The sequence below is a fragment of the Scyliorhinus torazame genome, chromosome 28, assembly GCF_047496885.1.
Source record: "Scyliorhinus torazame isolate Kashiwa2021f chromosome 28, sScyTor2.1, whole genome shotgun sequence".
Classification (NCBI taxonomy): domain Eukaryota; kingdom Metazoa; phylum Chordata; class Chondrichthyes; order Carcharhiniformes; family Scyliorhinidae; genus Scyliorhinus; species Scyliorhinus torazame.
Genome location: NC_092734.1, coordinates 11,393,067 through 11,407,794, shown reverse-complemented (window position 1 = coordinate 11,407,794; position 14,728 = coordinate 11,393,067). Strand labels below are relative to the sequence as shown.

The following is a 14,728-nucleotide window of genomic DNA, read 5'->3' as shown; positions in this document are numbered from 1 at the left end:
CATGTATAGCCATTTTAGTACTTCACAATTTATCTCTACAAACTTGCCCATGTGATATCAATAACTCTTTCAGGTCAGTTTGTTTTTCCTCTGGAAGGTAACTTAACAATTCATCCCAATTTTTAAGAACATCCTCATTTTCCAATTTAATTTGAGGTATGTCAAATTCACAGTCATCTGGATTTGGTTCATCACTTTGAGTTAGAATCATTAAAACCTCTTTTTTCTCTCCTTCCCTTTCAAAGTACCTTTTAATCATATTCACATGACACACTCGGTGAGTCTTCCTTCTATCTGGTGTTTTTACCACATAATTCACCTCACTTAACTTCCTTTCAGTCTGATACGGTCCACAAAACCTAGCTTTTAAAGGCTCCCCTACCACTCGTAACAACACTAAAACTTTATCCCCACTGGCAAAACTATGAACTTTGGATTTCTTGTCCACTACCCGTTTCATCACATTTTGTGCAACTTTCAAATGTTGTCTAGCCAATTCACCTCTTTTTAATCATTCCCTAAAATTTGACACTTAATCAAATAGTGTAATTTCCGATTTCTCACCCACCAATTTTTCCTTAATCAATTTAAGTGGTCCTCTTACCTCATGACCAAAATTTAGTTCAAAAGGACTAAATTTGGTAGATTCATTAGGTGCATCCCTAATTGCAAGCAATACAAATGGGATTCCTTTATCCCAATCCTCTGGATAATCTTGACAATACGCCCTCAACATTGTCTTTAATGTCTGATGCCACCTTTCTAAAGCTCCCTGCGATTCTGGATGGTACACAGTTGACTTAAATTGTTTTATTCCTAAGCTATCCATAACTTCTTTGAATAACTTTGAAGTAAAATTTGTTCCTTGATCCGATTGAATTTCTGTGGGTAGTCCATATCTAGTAAAGAATTTAAGTAACTCCTCCACAATCCTTTTAGCTGTAATATTATGTGCTGGAATGGCCTCTGGAAACCTAGTAGACACATCCATTACAGTCAAAAGATATTGATTCCCACTTTTTGTTTTAGGAAGCGGTCCTACACAATCGATTAGGACCCTTGTAAAAGGTTCCTCAAATGCTGGAATGGGTATTAAGGGCACTGGTTTTATCACTGCTTGAGGTTTCCCTATAACTTGACATGTGTGACATGATTGACAAAATGTAACTACATCTTTATGTAGTCCAAGCCAGTAAAAATGATTCTGGATTTTAGCTTGAGTTTTCCTTATTCCCAAATGACCTCCCACTGGTACCTCATGTGCAACCCGCAACACCTCCTTTCTATACCCTACCGGCAATACTACTTGATGAACTTCTGCCCACTTTCCATCCGCCTGCATATGTACAGGTCTCCATTTTCTCATCAAGACATCACTTTTACGGTAATAACACTCTGATATACTCTCAGATTCCTCTTCCGTATATGCTTTCTGATATATCCGTTTTATTTCTACATCTTTCTGTTGTAACTCCGCCAATTTTCCTGAACTAAAAATATCCACCTCATCCTCCACCTGTTCTTGTTCTTTTTCAACCATCTGATCAAAAATCGTTTCTGATAATTGCACTTCAACTTCATCTTCACTCTTTGATTTCTCCTCTTGTCTTACCCTGTGACTTTGCAACCTTGTTACTACACAATCCAGAAAAATCCCAGGATATTCGTCCTTCAACACTTCAGTTGACTGATTTTCCACTGGCTTATCAACCTCAGTAGGCATCACTCCCACCTGCAATCCAGCTATATCATTACCCAAGATAAACTATATTCCTGGACAAGATAGTTTATTACTCCTACTACCACTTCACCACTCTTCAGTGGACTTTCCAACCTGACCTTATAAAGAACAAAGAAATGTACAGCACAGGAACAGGCCCTTCGGCCCTCCAAGCCCGTGCCGACCATGTCAAGATGTCCCTTAAATGTCACTATCGTCCCAGCTTCCACCACCTCCTCCTCAGGTAGCGAGTTCCAGGCACCCACTACCCTCTGTGTAAAAAAACGTGCCTCGTACATCTACTCTAAACCTTGCCCCTCTCACCTTAAACCTATGCCCCCTAGTAATTGACCCCTCTACCCTGGGGAAAAGCCTCTCACCCTGAATTCCACATATCACCACCTTTTCTGGCAACATTCTTCCCAAACTACATAATTCCTCATCTCTTATCATTAAAGATTGACTAGCCCCTGTATCTCTTAAAATTGTGACTTCTTTACCTGCTTCTCCTGATACACATGAGTAAACTTTACCCATACAAGTAAATTCTTTAAAGACATCTGGCACCTTCTTAACAATTACTTCTTGAACAGGCTGTGCAATCATTTGCACCTCCTTCGCTTCCCTTGGGCTTTCCTTTCCCACTTTAACAAACCTCACTGTCTTATCCTGTTTTACCACATCAGCCTTCCCAGTGCTTTTCTTCAACCACCAACACTGTGACTTTACATGGCCTAGTTTATTACAGTGAAAACATCTGAAACTTTTCATTTCTTTTCCACCCTCCTGGATTTTTTTTAAAATCTGAGGTACACTCTCTTTATTGTCTCCCATCAGATCACCTTTACCTTTACCACTTGAGTATTTCTCATGTTCCCAGTTTCTATCCCTCACCAGCTAAAAACTGATGTCGGAAACCAATCTTTGATTTATGAACTAATTCATAATCATCTGCCATTTCCGCTGCTAATTTCGCAGTTTTAACCCTCTGTTCTTCCACATGAGTTCTCACTACATCAGGAATTGAATTTTTAAACTCCTCCAAAAGTATAATTTCTCTGGGAGCTTCATACGTTTGGTCTATTTTCAAAGCCCTTATCCACCTATCAAAATTACTCTGAGCATTTCAAACTCCATGTATGTTTGACCAAATCCTTTCCTTAAATTTCTAAACCTTTGTCTGTAAGCTTCAGGCACTAGCTCATATGCACTTGAGATGGATTTCTTCACCTCATAACGTTCCAGATACCTCCTCCGGTAGTGATGCAAACACTTCACTAGCTCTACCTACCAGCTTTGTTTGAATCAGTAACACCCACATGTCCTGTGGCCATTTCATTTGTTTAGCTACCTTCTCAAATGAAATGAAAAAGGCTTCCACTTCCTTCTCGTCAAACCTTGGCAATGCTTGGACATGTTTAAATAGATCCTCACCACGTCTTCGACTATGACGCTCTGTCTCATTATCCTCATCAATCTCCTCCAACTGTATGTATCCCTTTACGTCTGCCAATTTTAACTGATTGTCATGTTTCATGGCCATTTTCTGAAGTTCAAACTCCCTCTCTTTATCTTTTTCCCTGATCTGCATCTCCCTTTCTTTTTCTTTTTGTTCTGCTGTGGCTATTCTTTCTTTTCTCCTTCTCTCTCCTTTTCTTTTTCCTCTCTCTCTCTTTCTCTGTCCTCTCTCTCTCTTTTCTCTTTCTTTTCCCTCTCTCTCACTCTCGTATTCCAGCTGCTTTAAATCTTTCTGATGTTCCATTTGTTTAATTTGCAACTGAATTTTTGCCATTTCCAATGAGTCAAACTCTATCTCAAGCAACTTTAAATGCTTAACCACCGCGATAATTTCCTCATCTTTTCGCATTTTGTCAGGTAATGTTAACTGCAATGTTCTTGTCAAATCTAAGAGTCTGCTTTTCGTTTCTGTCCGTAAAGTACCACGTGTGACATTCTCCACCCCCAAAAACTTCTGAGCCTCTGAAAGAGCCATTGTTCACAACACTCTCCCCACTTAAACTAAAATACCACACCGGAAAAGCAACAATCCTTCACTGTCTTTAAGTTCACAAAAGCCAATCCAATAGATAGACTTTTATCCCCCTCGAGCCCCCAATTGTTGAGGGCGAGGTGTTTTCAGAACCCCAAAATGTATCATGGAGTTCAACCAACCTCTCCCTTTTATGGATTTGTTGTTTTTTCGAGCGCACGGCTTTTTCCCTAGGTGTGGTATTACAATTATGTACACGTGGGTTTTAAACACAAAACTCTGTTTATTCCATGAACTCAACTTAACATCTTAAATAAAAATTGGATCTCTTAACACCCCTTACTTCAAAGATAACTCAGAAATATTGCAACAGTAAATAATTCCTTAAAATTTTCCTTCAAACTTCCAAGAGACTTAACACCTTTAAACAGTATCACATCAGGTTAAAGGATATATATATTTTCTGTAGAATGGCAGAGATATATTAGCTTGGTTGCCTTCAGCTCCAGCAAAACAGTCAGGCACTTTTAAACTGCTCTCAGCAAAAACAGCCAGGCACTTTTCAAACTGAAACTAAAAACCTGCAAAATGGCTGAACTGAGCTGAGCTCCACCCACTCTATGACATCACTGTTTTCTTAAAGGTACATTGCTTAAGAATCCATGTCTTACAAGTACTCTCACATGACAGAAGTAAATAGCTTAACCTAGGCTTTTAGTAACATTACTGTCACAAATGTAAATTATGATATATAACAATTTCTGCATTCGTCACACTATTGTTGTCAAAACAATCCCTTATATGTGTTTTCAGATAAACTACGCTGTGAATGGCTTGCTTATTTAGGTGGACAGGAGTGAATTCTAATTCCCATGCAGAATTACAGATAGTTGAGCCTAATTTAAATGCGTTGATATTGTGGAGACCTTCAAATGGTTTTGTTGGTTCTGAGTTTAAAAACATTCCTTGCTGGGGCAGTGGTTAGCACAGTGGCGCAGTGGTTAGCATTGCTGCCTATGGCGCTGAGGACCCGGGTTCGAATCCCGGCCCTGGGTCACTGTCCGTGTGGATTTTACACGTTCTCCCCGTGCCTGTGTGGGTTTCACCCCCTCAACCCAAAGATGTGCAGGATAGATGGATTGGCCATGCTAAATTGCCCCTTAATTGGAAAAAATAATTGGGTACTCTAAATTTTGTTAAAAACCATTCCTTGCTATCAGTAATTATTATTGATGGATTCCGTCACAATTTTAGGTGCTCTCTGTGTTGGTCACAGATGTGAGTGCGAATAAAAACAGTTCTGAGCACTGCATGTTCTACTTTAATGGCGAGAATTATTGATTTTATTTTAGGAAAAAAGAATAATCTGCATTTATGTAGCACCTTTCATAGGCCCAGGACATCTCAAAGCGCTTTATCGCCAATGAAGTATTTTGAAATGCAGCCAGTGTTGTAATGCAGGAAACCTGCATCCAGTTAGTACACAGCAAGCTCCCCCAAACAGCAGCGTGATAATGACCAGATAATCTGCTTTATTTAATGATGTTGGCTGAGGTATGAGTATTAGCCAGGGCACTGGGGATAACTCACCTGCTCCTCTTCGTCATAGTACCATGGGATCTTTTACATCCACCCGGGAGGACAGACAGGACTTAGTTTGATGTTTCTTCTGAAGGAAGGCATCTCCACCAGCGCTCTTCCCTCAGGACTGCACTGCATGGCTGCCCAGATTTTATGCTGAGGTCTCCGGAGTGGAATTCAGACTCACTGCCATATCATCCTGAGGCGCGGGGTGCTACTGACTACTAAAGTCTGGTGTTGGCTACTTTGGCCACATCTGCAAGTGTTACGCCTGCAAAGTGTATGCCACACATTTGACTGAAACATGTGTGTGGAAAGCAGAAACGAAGTACTCCTGAAAAATGACATGCGAATTAAAAAGGGCAGAAATTGACCGTTGACTGGTCCCAGAATTGACCTATTCAAGTGTAATTTCTGAAAAGTGGTTAAATCTTGATCAGTAATCATTTACATAATGCAAGACCTATGGTAAATTAAGTTACACATTTTATTTGTGTCTTTTAAACATAAGGAAGTTAAACATTTCTATATTAAGCATATAATTGCTACATTCCTGGAGTGGGAATAGAGATTTATGGTCTATCATCTGAGTAATTTTAGATGAGAATTATAGGCACAATGGAGTGAAAACTGCTTCTCCTAGTACATATAATTTAAGGGATAAGTATAACCTCTATAATTTTATGGGAGTATAGCATGTGGTTTGAAAGAGTTATTAAGTATGCTCATGTTTATAAACATTATCCGGTAGCTTGATCTTAAGTTTTGATACATTTTATACAATTAATTACCACCTGAAAGGTAATGTAAAGTTTGGCAAATCCGGCAATTAGTGCACCCAGTCAGAAACCACATGAGATGAACAATCAGGAGAGACAGAGGCGTAGTGGTAATGTTACTGGACTACAATGTAGAGGTCGCGATTAATGCTCTGGGGTCGCAGGCTCAAATTCCTGGTTCAGTAATGTCCTTGAGGTAAGGGAATTTGCCATCCTTGCCTGACCTGGCGTACATGTGACTCCAGACCCACAGCAATGTGGCTGGCTCCTAATTGCCCTCTAGGAATGGCCCAGCAAACTAATCAGTTCAAGTGGCATTAGAGCCAAGGTCAAGCGAAACTCACTCATATCCCATGAAGGAATGAAAAAAAAATGTTTCAAATAGTTTTACGTGATATTTGACATGTTTGCCTGTACAGGCTAGCAGGACTTCAATTTAATATCATCCCAAGGCTAGTACCCCCAGTAATAGTTAAAATGACTGCAGTGCAGCATCATTAGGGCGGCATGGTGGCACAGTGGTTAGCACTGCTACCCCATAGCATCAGAGATCCAGGTTTAATTTCAGCCTTGGGTGACTGTCTGTGTGGAGTTTGTACATTCTCCCCCTTTCTTGGTGCTCCGGTTTCGTCCCACAGTCCAAAGATGTGCATGTTAGGTGGATTGGCACTACTAAATTGCCCCTCAAGTGTCCAAGAGGTTGGGTGGGGTTATGCGGATCGGGCAGGAGAGTGGGCCTAGGTGGGGTGTTTTTTTGAAAGGTCGATGCAGGCCCGATGGGCCAAATGGCCACCTTTTGCACTGTAGGAATTCTATGGATTAGTTGATGTCCCGAATTCCTAGTGCAGGCCTTAAAGGTATCGCACTAAAAGAAAGCATTACATGCATAGTTTCACTAGCTGAATATGTGATGTCTGAATGCATTTTGAACAAAAGGTATGGTCCATTGCAGCTGCTTCGTTCTTTACAGCCTACTCTGAAAGGTGTGTTTCAGAATGGCATATTCTGTTCTGTGCACACGAGCGCTTGTTGTAACACACCCCTCCAACTTGTAGTTTCTGGCATGTGAATCTGTGTGTGCTAGCAAGCAGCAACTGTGAAAGTAGGAATGCAGCCTGATTTATTTAACACTTTGTTACACCTCTCAAAGCACATCAAGTCTACATTTGCTTGCTTTCCAAGCAAGCGGTAAGGGTCCTTCCTGATGATTCCCTTATTTCTCCTTTATTTGTTTTGCCGTTCTCATTTTTATCCATGGATGCTTAATGGACATGTATCTTTAAGTCAAGCAGCAGAGAGAATGACAAGAAGTTGCAACATAGTATGTGGAGCTACTTTTTGAGCAGCTGAACTCAGACTCTGTGGCACCCAAGAGATGGGGTGGGACTTGGCCCTATTCTGCCTGGTAACAGGTAATGATTGGATCCTGACTACCTGGGATGATTTCCAGAGTCCTAAGGAAAGCAGAGTTGGAGACCTGGGTCTCAGGTGTGTATGTTAAAGTGGGGGTTAAGAATTAGATAATAGTTAACCAGTTGAATTTGCTGCATATTTCATTATAGTTCTTGTAATAAATAAGAAGTAATTGTGTTTAAATTTACAAACCTGGTGGCTGTAATTATTGAGCAGCCAAGGTCCAAAGATTTTTCTAGAGTTATTGGTTAATTAAATTGCGTGGCGACTCTTGTGGGCTGGAATAGACCGCGCCCTAGCCCAAAGTGTCGTAGCAATGACATAATCCCACAAACTCCAACGGATGAAGGGTCAAATGGATACCTTTTCGGTAATGCTGATTGAAAGGTGTTCATGGGTTTCTTAACACCTACCAGAAGCCAGCAGAGAAGGCAGACATGACCTAGATTTAGCACTTTAAAAAATTTAGAGTACCCAATTTTTTTTTTCAAATTAAGGGGCAATTTAGCGTGGCCAATCCACCTACCCTGCACATCTTTGGGTTGTGTGGGCGAAACCCATGCAAACACAGGGAGAATGTGCAAACTGCACACGGACTGTGACCAGAGCCGGGATCGAACCTGGGACCTCGGCGGGTGAGGCAGCAGGGCTACCCACTGCGCCACCGAGCTGCCCTTTCCTGGCGGAATTTTTAAAGATCAGGCGAATCAGACTGTCCTGAAGTCTGTTAATCCCATACTGTTGTTTCTTTTTCATAAGACTGTAATGACCTTTAGAGTTTGCCTGTTAAGCAGGGATGTTTCTCAGTTTAGAGCAGTGAGTTCAAGTGAGACTGACTTCAGGCAAGAATATCAATCAAGCTAACATCTTGACAACAAAGACTGCCGCGTCTGACTCCTATTCATTGACTACAGCTCCGCCTACAACACCATAATCCCAGCCAAGCTCATATCAAAACTCAAAAACCTAGGACTTTGCTCCTCCCTCTGCAAATGGATCCTCGACTTCCTGACCCACAGACCACAACCAGTAAAGGTAAACAACAACACCTCCATGATAGTCCTCAATACCGGGACCCTGCAAGTCTGCGTACTTTGCCCCCTACTATGCTCCCTATATACACACAAAACTGCATAGCAAAATTTGGCCTCAACTCCATCTACGTGTTTGCTGATGATGCGACCGTAGTGGGTCGGATTTTGAACAATGATGAGACAGAGTACAGGAGGGAGATAGAGAACCTAGTCGCGTGGTGTAACAACAATCTCTCCCTCAACGTTAACAAAACTAAAGAGCTGGTCATTGACTTCAGGAAGCAAAGTACTGTACACAAAGTACTGTCTGCATCAACGGGGCCAGGTGGAGATGGTTGACAGCTTCAAATTCCTAGGTGTGCACATCACCAACGTTCTGTCCTGGTCCACCCACATTGACGCTACAACCAAAAAAGCACAGCAGCGCCTATACTTCTCAAGACGCTAAGGAAATTCGGCATGTCCACATTAACTCTTAGCATTTTTTTTATAGATGCAAAATGGAAAGCATCCTATCTGGCTGCATCATAGCCTGGTATGGCAGCTGCTCAGCCCAAGACCGTAAGAAACTACAGAGTCGTGAGCACAGCCCAGTCCATCACAGAATCCCCCTCTCATCCACTGACTCTGTCTATACCTCCCGCGGGCAGCATAATCAAAGACCCGTCCCATCTGGGTTATTCACTTGCAACTTCTTCCATCGGGCTGGAGATACAAAAGTCTGGGAAGAGCACTAACGGATTCAAAAACAGCTTCTTCCCCGCTGTTACCAGACTCCTGAATGACCTTCTTAGGACTGAACTGATCTCTCCACACAACTTCTCTACTGAGTAGTACCACACTCCGTATGCTTCAACCGATGTCTGTGTAGTTACATTGTGTACTTATGTATGTCCTATGTTCTTTCATGTATGGAAGGATGTGTCTGGTCGGTACACGTGACAGTAAATCAAATCCTGTATCTCATTTTGAGAAACACTTGTGAAAGGTTAAGGTAATGGGGGAAAAGAATGAATGGCGACATGGGGAATAAGATATTTACACAATTGGTAATTAAAGGCAGCAAAGATGTGGTTTCTAAGAGATATGATGAAGATTAGTTGAATGCAACTAATGAGGAAAGCAGGCACACAAGAAAAACCTTTGCAGGTGATCATCACGGGACAAATACATTTCTTCAGGCACATACCCAGGAGAGAGAGAGAGACAGTAGAACATCTGGCAATGACTGATACAATTGAGGACAGAGAACAAGAAGAAGACAAAGGAAGAAATAGACTGACAGTTTGGGAAGCAGAATAGGTATAAGATTTGAGAGAAACACAAGATGTTGGCTGCTATCAAGGATAGTGGAAGTTGGAGAGCCAAGATCACCAATGTTGTAACAAAAAAAGCACCTGAGGAATAGAAGAATGACCTGCCTATGAGGGTGGTGAAAGTAGATTCAGTAACAGCTTTCAAAGGGAAGTTGGATAAATACTTGAACAGGAACAATTTGCAGACCTGCAGTGAAAGCAGGGAAGGGAAAACTAGTTAAATAGCCATGCTTGCCAGAATGGCTTCCTTCTTCTGTGCTGTACCTTTCTTTGACCTGCACGTGTGTCAAAATATGTCATTTCGCCGATGCTCTTTATTATTGCATCATTGAAAATGTTGCTTCATTTGATAACATTTCAATCTATTGCACACGAGAATAACTTTCATGCCACTTACAGCTCATTCATACTAACCATTGTTCTGATATGTTCAATTCCTCTGAAATGATTATGCACTTATATTTTTTGTTTATCTTATCCATTGTAGGGTAACCAGTACGGCGCCCAGTTACCAAGCCATGGCGTGTATAAAGATTTGGTGCGTTTTGGGGCTCGGAGTTTTGGTTTCTCTCTCACGGGCTCATAACGATTTCTTCACGTCTATTGGTGAGTGCACGTGTTCCTATTTTGGGGTTGTTTTAAAAGGTGTCATTGCTTGACTAGTAATACCTGTGTCAAGAGTAATAGGACAAGGCTGTCAAATCCCATATTGATGTCGATCTACCTTTACAAGGGACCTGAGGAACCTGTATTTTCATGTGACTGTCCCAGTGCATTTTACATAACCAATAGAGTTGCTATATGAGCTATGCACAACAAAGACAAGAGACTGTCCTCGGCAATAAAGCAAAACAGTAGTCTGTGTAATCTGAAGGAAGCTAGATCTGTGAATTTAAAGGGCTTCTTTGTCCAGGTAATAAGACAAAATAAATTCACTAGTGCAAAGAAAAAGTCAAGGGTGGCACAGTAGTTAACGCTGCTGTCTCACGGCGCTGAGGACGTGGGCTCAATCCCGGCCCTGGGTCACTGTCTGTGTGAAGTTTGGATATTCTCCCCGTGTCTGCGTGGGTATCACCACCGCAACCCAAAAAGATGTGTAGGGTAGGTGAATTAGCCACTCTAAATTGCCCCTTAATTGAAAAAAAAAGAATTGGATACTCTAAATTAAATAAAAGTAAAGAAGAAGTCACTCTGTCATCTATGCCATCTGGATAGATGTGTCACATGAAAGGGAATTGCTCTGAACCAAATCTTGTGTGACTTCTGTGGCTGCTTACAAAATGATACCAGAAACAGCCTGCAAATGTTGCTGTAAATCTGTGATTGCTTAGCTGAGATGGTGCACGTTTTAAAGCATTGAAATTGGCCTCAAGTGTGATGGAAACAACATTATTGGATCCTCTCCTTGTGGATACTCCCACACTCATGATGCTGCCATTGTTCCAGCGAAAATTGCAGCCACTGATTACAGAATTGTCAATTTCCAGAAATTAATTGCAGAGCAAGGTGTCTCACACCGAAACAGGTGCTCCATCACCCCCACTGTTTAAAAAAAAAAGCTGTTATTTTAAGGCTAAATGTTAATTTCTAGACTTCATTGGGCATGAGAGTAACAACAGTGCATTAAGCCCAGCATGATTGGAAGAGGAAAATGAATAGGGTTTTAAAGCTTTCCACCACTGGAGGGTTTCCTCATCTCGTGTCTGGATTTGTTGTAGATTCATTGATAAAGATTGATTGCCGCGTTTAGTCAGTGACTGTATCATCATATCATCTGAATTCTCCCTCAGTGTACCTGAACAGGCACTGGAATGTGGTGACTAGGGGCTTTTCTCAGTAACTCCATTGCAGTGTTAATGTAAGCCTACTTGTGACAATAATAAAGATTGTAATAAAGATTATTATTGTACCATGCATCTACCAGGATGGTAGGTGAATTAGATAGGCCTCTGACTTTTCTTGTCTTCCAATTTGTGTGTTCCTACGAAAGAATCGGCCTCAAAATTGGGAATACAAGATTCCAAAGCATTGCACGATTGTGAGCAGTGACACCCTGGCAGTATTCCATAATATTATTCCAAATGAGAACATTACATTGCTTCTCACCCTGCCAAAACCAATGTGAAACTCGCAGAAACGGGGGCTGGATTCTCCGCCGCCCCAAATTTCTGCCCCGACCCGCCGGCGGGATTCTCCATTACGCCGGCCGGTCAATGGGGTTTCCCATTGTGGGGCAGCGTCGGGAAACCCCCGGGCGCTGGCAAAACGGAGAATCATGCCGGCGGAGAATTCAGCCCCAGATCTTTGAAGCCTACTGACGAGGGCAGCAGTGCTTTAGCAGGCTTTTTGGGGTACAAAGAACTAAGAAAAGTACAGCAGAGGAACAGGCCCTTCGGCTCTCCAAGCCTGTCCCGACCATGCTGCCCGACTAAACTAAAATCTTCTACACTTCTGGGGTCCGTATACTTCTATTCCCATCCTATTCATGTATTTGTCAAGATGCCTCTTAAACGTCACTATCGTCGCTGCTTCCACCACCTCCTCCGGCAGCGAGTTTCAGGCACCCACTACCCTCTGTGTAAAAAAAACTTGCCTCGTTCATCTCTAAACCTTGCACCTCGCACCTTAAACCTATGCCCCCTAGTAATTGACCCCTCTACCCTAGGAAAAAGTCTCTGACTGTCCACCCTATCTATGCCCCTCATAATTTTGTAGACTTCTATCAGGTCGCCCCTCAACCTTCGTCGTTCCAGTGAGAACAAACCGAGTTTATTCAACCTCTTCTCATAGCTAATGCCCTCCATACCAGGCAACATCCTGGTAAATCTCTTCTGCACCCTCTCTGAAGCCTCCACATCCTTCTGGTAGTGTGGCGACCAGTATTGAACACTATACTCCAAGTGTGGCCTAACTAAGGTTCTATACAGCTGCAACATGACTTGCCAATTTTTAGACTCAATGCCCCGGCCAACCATTGTTGCCGTCTGCCTTCTTGACTACCTTCTCCACCTGTGTTGCCCCTTTCAGTGACCTGTGGAACTATACACCTAGATCTCTCTGACTGTCAATACTCTTGAGGGTTCTACCATTCACTGTATATTCCCTACCTGCATTAGACCTTCAAAATGCATTAGGACAGGGCTGACGATCTAATATTAATATTAATGTACTTGTTTGCGACCTGTAGCATCTGTATTTTAAGGTGACTGTCCCAATGCATTTTATCTAACAAGTTGCTATATAGGTTATGCACAACTAAGGCAAGCGGCAGCTTTCAAAATGTCTGTGCATCAAAGTATCTTTTAACATAACCGGTTTCCCAAATAACTTAGTTTTATCATACTCTTTTTTTTCATAAAACAAAAGTATATTTTCAGTGTCATAGGAAATCTTCTTGACTTGCTATGATGATCCGAGTTATTCATTTACGTAAAAACATCTTGTGCGAATCTGTTTTTCTGTCCTTGGGCAGGCCAGATGACAGATCTGCTATATACCGAGAAAGATCTGGTGACCTCCTTGAAAGATTACATCAAAGCGGAAGAGAGCAAACTGGGCGAAATCAAACGGTAACCTTTGTTTAAAAGCACTTAGCTCCAACTCTTTTTCAGTGCTTTATTTTTCTCTTGTCTTTTCTCCTTCCATTTCGTAAGGCTGACGTGTTTGTGCATCAAACCATTGGGACATGTGCTAATATCAATAAAGGGTTTAAATTGGTTCCTAACATTAATTTATTCTCCATCTTACTAGGTGGGCAGAAAGGTTGGACAAACTTACTGAGACAGCGACCAAAGATCCAGAAGGGTTCCTAGGGCACCCGGTGAATGCTTTCAAATTGATGAAACGACTGAACACAGAATGGTTGGAGCTAGAGAACTTGGTCCTCAAGGACATGTCAGATGGTCAGTGGTTAATCAACTTTTTTCTGGGTAGACTAATGAACAACATTCCTTTTCCCCGCGCTTACGCCTCCTGTTTGCCCCTTCACTCATTTCCCCTTATATTTTTCTCCACCGACCCGCTTTCTTGCTATCCCTATCATGTGGAAGGACAGGACAATCCAACCTGTAAATATCTTCACAGCGACCTATTGGATTAGGACATTAACCTGAACCCTTTCCTCCCCAGACAACCTGGATGCAATAAGCAAAAGAAAAACCCATTGGCAAAACCTGAAGTATGAAAATCAATTACATTCTAAGCACTTGTGTATATCTTACAGACCTGATAAATACTTTTTGATACCAAAGAGAAAATGCTGGAAAATCTCAGCAGGTCTGGCAGCACCTGTAGGGAGAGAAAAGAGCTAATGTTTTGTTCGAGTCCAGATGACCCTTTGTCAAAGCTCTGACAAAGCTTTGTCTGCTTTGACAAAGGGTCATCTGGACTCGAAACGTTAGCTCTTTTCTCTCCCTACAGAAGCTACCAGACCTGCTGAGATTTTCCAGCATTTTCTCTTTGGTTTCAAATTCCAGCATCCGCAGTAATTTACTTTTAATACTTTTTGATACCTCGATTGTAAACGGGGAGTCTGGGGGTTACAAACGTGATCAAAAGCAAATTTTATTTTGCTTGGAGATTATATGTTAATTTTTTTAAACAAGTATGTTCTCCTCTGCAAGGGCGGCACAGTGGTTAGCACTGCTGCCTCAAGGCACCGAGGACCTGGGTTCGATCCCGGCTCCGGCTCACTGTCCGTGTGGAGTTTGCACATTCTCCCCGTGTCTGCGTGGGTCACACCCCACAACCCAAAAGATGTGCAGGGTAGGTGGATTGGCCACGCTAAATTTCCCCTGAATTGGAATTTTAAGAAAAAGTTCTCCTCTGTTGGAGTTTGCCAGTATTTCTCTGAAGCAGCTGGGGAGAGCCTTGGAGGACCTTTGCACAAGGTGTAC

The 14,728-nt window shown here is 42.0% G+C and overlaps 1 protein-coding gene across 3 annotated transcripts in view; it reads left to right on the top strand.

The window, feature by feature from the left end:
- The window catches only part of p4ha1b (prolyl 4-hydroxylase, alpha polypeptide I b), a 112,029-nt gene that overhangs the window by 41,694 nt on the left and 55,607 nt on the right, over positions 1-14,728 (top strand). For all 3 annotated transcript variants that reach the window (XM_072491476.1, XM_072491474.1, XM_072491475.1), the window contains exons 2-4: positions 10,321-10,439; positions 13,306-13,402; positions 13,584-13,735. In XM_072491476.1, coding sequence (XP_072347577.1) covers positions 10,352-10,439; positions 13,306-13,402; positions 13,584-13,735 — 337 coding nt within the window. In that variant the 5' untranslated portion in view covers positions 10,321-10,351. The remainder of the gene's footprint in view (positions 1-10,320; positions 10,440-13,305; positions 13,403-13,583; positions 13,736-14,728) is intronic.